At 51.5% G+C, this 6,378-nt stretch overlaps 1 protein-coding gene across 3 annotated transcripts in view; it reads right to left on the minus strand.

Moving 5' to 3' along the window:
* SLC7A6 (solute carrier family 7 (amino acid transporter light chain, y+L system), member 6) overlaps window positions 1-6,378 on the minus strand; it is a 40,585-nt gene that overhangs the window by 16,594 nt on the left and 17,613 nt on the right. For all 3 annotated transcript variants that reach the window (XM_015567829.1, XM_015567827.1, XM_015567828.1), the window contains exons 4-7: window positions 6,224-6,368; window positions 5,439-5,562; window positions 5,046-5,149; window positions 1,291-1,387 (exon numbers count right to left, since the gene is read on the minus strand). In XM_015567829.1, the coding sequence (XP_015423315.1) occupies window positions 1,291-1,387; window positions 5,046-5,149; window positions 5,439-5,562; window positions 6,224-6,368 (470 nt within the window). The remainder of the gene's footprint in view (window positions 1-1,290; window positions 1,388-5,045; window positions 5,150-5,438; window positions 5,563-6,223; window positions 6,369-6,378) is intronic.

The following is a 6,378-nucleotide window of genomic DNA, read 5'->3' on the forward strand; positions in this document are numbered from 1 at the left end:
CTTAGCCCCTGCAACCCGTATTCTCCCAGCAGGCCCGGGGAAGCCAGCCTCAGTGCCAGAGTGACTTCCACAGGCACCTCCCCCTTGAGAGTCTGCAGCCCTTTCAACCTCCTATTATTTTTATATGATAAAAATTTGAAAACTGGAAAAACTGATTATTCAATAAATTATGCTGACATAGCTGGCTATTTGAGAGGAAAAATAATTAAGTGAATCCCCACCTCCCCCTACACATCAAAATATAAATTCCAGAGGAATCCAAAATGTAAACAATTAAAACATTTAAGACCTAATAACAAGAAAAATTAACTTTTTCAAATCTTAGAGTAAGGCCTTTTTATCTCAGGGTTCCTATTAGCTTTTATTTATATAATATCTTAGTCCAAATTAGAGAGTGGTCTTTCTTCAGAACGTTCCACCTGTCAGAACACACTTCACTGCCATCTACCGTATATGAATGTATGATGTCTATGACATGAATAGAGGCCCTCAGGGTAGTTGGTGTTTAACTGATCTGGCTTTTCTAAATATGATTTTTTTTTTAATTGATCCTTCTCTTTAGAGAGAGAGAGGAAGGGGAGAGAGAGAGAAAGACGCTAGAGTGAAACATTGATCGGCTGCCTCCTGCACGTGCCCCAACTGGGGATCGAACCCACAACCCAGGCATGTGCCCTGACCGGGAATCAAAATGGCGACCTTTCGGTACATGGGACAACACCCAACTGACTTAGTCACACTGGCCAGGGCTCTAAATGTGACTTTTTTAATATATATTTTTATTGATTTCAGATAGGGAGGGAGAGATAGAAACATCAAGGATGAGAGAGAATCATCGATCAGCTGCCTCCTGCACACCCCCCCAACAGGGGATCGAGTCCGCAACCGAGCATGTGCCCTTGACCAGAATCAAACCCGGGACCCTTCAGTCCACAGGCCAACGCTCTATCCACTGAGCCAAACCAGCTAGAGCTCTAAATGTGATTTAATATTTCTTGTTAAAAGGAGGAGCTGGAAGAAGGAGAGGAAGAAGCCACTGATATAACAGACAGAGACATCTTACAAGTTCACTTCTATATTCTTTTATAGCATTTGCCTTCTCTGATAGGACTATGTTTTACATTTACATTTTAAAATAATTTTAATAAGAAAGAAGAAACACTGAGAGGACCAAGAACTACCTCAAGAAAGCTAGTATACCGCCCACCCAACAGTTTTGCATCAAGTCAGCAGGAGTAGTAGAGAGATATATACCCAGTCCCCACACACCCCTCCTCCCCCAGCAGAGCTTACGTTGAACAGTAAGGCAGGGATGGGTGTAAAACGCTCAATGTGGATCATGGACAGAAGGTCTGGGAGGTGGCCCTCACGGGAGCCCACGAAGAACAACCTGGGGGGACAGGAAATGTGTCAGTAAGATCCCTTTTACTCAGCCACACAGCCACACTCCTCACGCAGACAAAGTAGGCTCAGAGCTCCAGAAGAAAGCAGGGACCAGCCTCTCAGGAGCACCCCACCTTCTCTATGCATGCCCAGTCCAACCTACCCACCCCTTTACCCAGAGATGTCTCCACCTTCCTCAACCAGAGACACCTCACCATCATCCATAAATGCCCTACCCCACGGTTACCCAGGCACCACCATCACCCACAGACACCCCCACTTCCCTCAATCACAGCACCCCACCAGCACCCAATGAACGCTTCACCCTGCCACCACCCACTGGCACTCGAATCCAGCCCACCAGAGGTACCCTCACTCTGCCATCCCATAAATTTCATACCTAACTCAATGACTTTTATTTTTAATATGTTTTTATTCATTTTTTAGAGCGAGAGGAAAGGAGAGGGAGAGAGAGAAATATCCATTGGCTGCCTCCTGCACGCCTCCTACTGGGGATCAAGCCCGAAACCCAGGCATGAGCCCTGACCGGGAATTGAAGCTTTTGGTGCATGGGACCATGCTCAACCGACTTTGGCTTTTTAAAGAAAAGTAGCCAGACTTCTCTTGTGTCCTCCTATATCTTCTCTGAGCTCTTGACGTGCGATAGGCCAGAGCAAACCTGGACTCAGAGAGACAAGCCAAGCTTCTTCTTTACACAGAAAGAGCCCGACTGACGGGGAAACAGAGCAGCAGAGAAATGAGCACCCCCCAGGGCAGGCAGGTCATCACGCAATTCACAGCCCTCACAAGGCTTAGGGGCGAGCTGGGGGACAAAAAGCTTCGCAAGAGATGACCACGTCTGGGCTGGGAGACGAGCTGGAGTCTGGCAGAGGTGAGTGGTGGGTGGGGAAACGGCATGGGCAAAGGCAAAAGGGGCCTGGAGTCCGAACAGTGCGGCCTCTCTAAAGGTTGGTACTAGGTTGCTTGTAGTCCTAGGAGAAGGAGTGTGAGCCGTGTGCGGGGAAGAACCTGCACATGCGGACATACTGTGGAGTCTGAACAAGCATGAGAGCCAGCTGTGGCTCTGAAGAAAAGGCCTGACCAGAGACGCTGGTAGCATCAACAGGGAGAGACGAGGGTATGGACAGAAGGCCGGACAAGCTCATCCATGATAACTGCCATCAGAGAGGAGGCCTGCCCTAGCCGGTTTGGCTCAGTGGATAGAGAGTCGGCCTGCGGGCTGAAGGGTCCCGGGTTGGATTCCGGTCAAGGGCAAATGCCTGGGTTGCGGGCTCGATCCTCAGTAGGGGGGCCTGCAGGAGGCAGCCAATCAATGATTCTTTCTCATCATTGATGTTTCTCCCTCTCTCAAATCAATAAAAATTAAAAAAATAAAAATAAGAGAGGAGGCCTGAATGAGGCCCAACGCACTAGCTGAGGAGAGGACAGGATAGATGTGAAACCTCAATCAAATGTAGTGATTCTGTGTGTGTGCGTGTATGTGTGTGTGTGTGCACGCATATGTACACATGTGCACATACCTACACTGGGAGAATAGGGTAGACACCAAGGATAAAATTAAGAAGCAAGGAGGTCTGTCCTGGCCAGTGTGGCTCAGTTGGTTGAGAACTGTCCCAGCAGAAAGGTTGCTGGTCTGATTCCTGGCCAGGGCACATGCCCAGATTGCGGGCTTCATCCCCGGTAGGGGGTGTGCAGGAGGCAGCCGATTGATGTTCCGCTCTCACATCCACATTTCTCTCTCTCTCCCTTTCCCTTCCTTTCTCTCTAAAAAAATCAATAATAAACTATTCTAAAAAAAATAAAAGAAGCAAGGAGGACTGATGGTCCACAAAATCACAACTGGACACAAAGGGAATTTGGACACAAAGTGTATATTAAGTTTGAGATACGTGTGGGTCATCCGGGTGGAAACACAGGAGTTGATGGTATCATCTTTAAAGGTGCTATCGGGCAAGACGCTGGAGTTGGCTGACGAAGTTAATAATCTGTACTAAGTAGAGAGGAAATGTGGAAGAGAGGATGCTGGAAGGGGGTAATGTGTAGGTGAGGCAAAGGCGTCCAGTACAAAACCCACACCAGCTGCGTGGGTTATAAAGAAAAACTGAAGACGGCAACACAAGCAGAAACAATTGTGCATTCTTTCCTGGACAGCACTGCACCGCCCCTTGAGCGCAGGTCCAGATTCTTACTCTCGCGTCCTCCCCAACCCCATCCAGTCGATGTCCCAAGGTGAGGTGAGAAGGCACCTACCACCTCAATATTTGGAGATAATTGGCAAGGTCAAGGGGGATGTTTTGAACACCAGTGAGCATGAGGCGAGGGGAAGTACCATCTTTGGGTGGGGCCGCTTGTGAAAACCACAAGGGGTGGAACCTGGGCCACACCAGGCTGGGGTGAGGAGATGACACTATATTCTTTTACAAGACCTTGCTTTCCCTGTTACTCTTGATGCTCCAGGGAGGCCCCACGTACACGGACTGGGGTGTCAAAACCAGTTAAGGAAAATAAACAGGACAAAACTTTCTCTTATCCTATCTGTTCCTGTGGCAAATCTTTATTGCATGCCTCGTACACTCCTGGCCTCGGGGATAGCAGCATTTATGGGGTGAGAAATCAGGAAAGGAGCCTTCTCAGCTACCAGAGAGTCACAGGAATCGTTTCGGGAGTAAAAGGCTGTCGGCATCACTTGCTTCGTGCGTCCGGTATTATAAGGACCGTGATGAAAGCAGGCTGAGGGGGAGTCACTGGTACCCTTACTCAGAACATTTTTTTTTTTAGGTCCTAGAAGCCACAGGGTAATGGGTAGAAAAAGGAATGACCGGTGAAATACACACTATTCCCTCAAGAAATGTGCCCAGGAAGGAAGAGGGGAGACGGGAAGAGCTATTTTGCGACTTCTGTGAGTGGAGATGAATGAAGTGCGTGCGGAGACGGCTCCAATGGGCGAACGTCCGCCCAAGAGAAGGGCCAAGGGACGCACCACGGCGCTAAGGAAGGGAAGTGTGTAACCTTGACCCCAGGTAGCAGAGTGAGCCGGCAAGGCGCCTTTCTCTGAAACAACCGGCAGGTCAGCCTCCGCACAGAGGGGAGAGCAGGAGCCGACCTGTCGGGCTCAGTGTTTTCTGTGACGTGAGGGGCAGAATCATCTTGTGCCGGGACCTGGTACCCAGCGAGTGCTCGCTAATCGTTTACCGAAGCAGTGAGTCTGGGGCTGTGCCGTAACCCACAAGGAGCCTAGAAGCTGGTCCCTGACAGGGTCCCTCACCCCAGCTATTACCTTCTTCTCTCCCACCTCCTATCAATCTGTCCTTGGTTAGAGCATCGTCCCGATTCGCCAAGGTCATGGGGTTGATCCCAGGTCGGGGCACATACAAGAATCAACCAATGAATGCTTAAGTCAAAGGAACAACAAGTGGATGTTTCTTTCTTTCTCTCCCAACTCAATAGATAAACGCATGAGCTACCAGCACACCACCATTTGCACAAAGGCAGACGCGTGCACACTGATGTGCATACACACACACACACACACACACACACACACACACACACACCCTGTCTTTCTAGGAAAGGGAGGAAGGAAAAGAAGAGCTCTTACAGGCTCACCTAAAGCCTCAGAGAACAGTGGAGTCTGTTACCAGTACCTTGATGAAGCAAGGATCGACGCATTGAGGCCCCCAAAGCAGGACAGGGCCACAGCGATGGGGATGGTCCAGCTGAACATGCCAAATGTCTGGTCAGCAAATGTCTGGGGGCGGAACACAGAGGCGCACTCAGCATGAGACAGGGTTTCCTAAGCTTCCTGCCTCCAGGCTGTGGGGACAAACAGGGTCCCTGCTGGGCAGCCCGCCCTCTGGCCAAGACCCCCTCGCCTCACCTCGCCTCACCTCGCCTCACCTGCGGACCTGGGGTGGCTGCGAAAAGATCGAACCGTTCAGTTTCGCCTCACCTCACCTGCGGAGCTGGGGTGGCTGCGAAAAGATCGAACCGTTCAGTGTCCCAGGACGACGCGCAAACGGGGATCCCAAGCGACTCACCACAGCCACGGCGTCACTGTTGAGGACGTCCGAAATGCCCAGCACTGTGTAATAGGCCACGTTGGTCAGGAGGTAGATGAGCGTCACAATTGGCATCGAAATCCCGATGGCCAGGGGCAGGTTCCTGTCGGCACAAGTGAGACGGGCGACCTAGAACCAGCCTCTCCCTGGGGTCAGAGTTCACCCAAGGATTTTTCTGACATTTGACAGTTCCCTGGCCTCGGGGTCTTCGAGGTGCCTCTCCCCCATGATCCCAGGATGGGTATGTGTCCCACGCCCCTGGGCCCGCTAGGGAGAAGGGGGAAGAGAAACCCTTCTCTGTGGAGAGAGCTCATGAGCTCATGGTCCATGTGTGATGCTCGCCTCAAGGGGACCCATGGGTCCCACTGGAGGAGGAGCAGTGTCCCCTAGGGACTAGAGGTCAGGCTGAGTGCCTGGCTGCCCAGAATAAACCTCCGGCTCCCCAGGCCTCAGGGTCAGTACCAGCGTGCAAGGTCCCAGCACCTTAGCCCCAGCGGGCTCTGCTGCCCATTCAAGGACAGCTCCTTGAGGGGGGACCCTGGTTTCCTCCAGGATGACCATGGGGGGGGAGGGGGGAGCCACCGCTTTCCCACCTTCACTCACTCCCATCCTGACCCCGAATCCCTCTGAGCTGGAGACTGGGGAGGGAGGGATGAGAGCCAGCGGGACAAGGGGGAGGAAGGGGGCGACCTTGCCCTCTACCAGCTGTTCCAGCCGCGTTGGGGAGTGAGAGCCGGGGAGTGGGAGGGCGAGCCCATCTTTACCTTTCTGGGTTTTTGATTTCTTCTGTTACAAAATTAAGGGTGTCCCAACCTGAGTAAGAGAAGAGGGCAGAGTAGAGGGAGAGAGAGAGGTTTCCCATGTTCCAGGAGGAACCCTCAAAGGCGTCCTGAAAGTGCTCAGAGTGTCCTTTGGGAGC

The sequence above is a fragment of the Myotis davidii genome, unplaced genomic scaffold, assembly GCF_000327345.1.
Source record: "Myotis davidii unplaced genomic scaffold, ASM32734v1 scaffold243, whole genome shotgun sequence".
NCBI lineage: Eukaryota > Metazoa > Chordata > Mammalia > Chiroptera > Vespertilionidae > Myotis > Myotis davidii.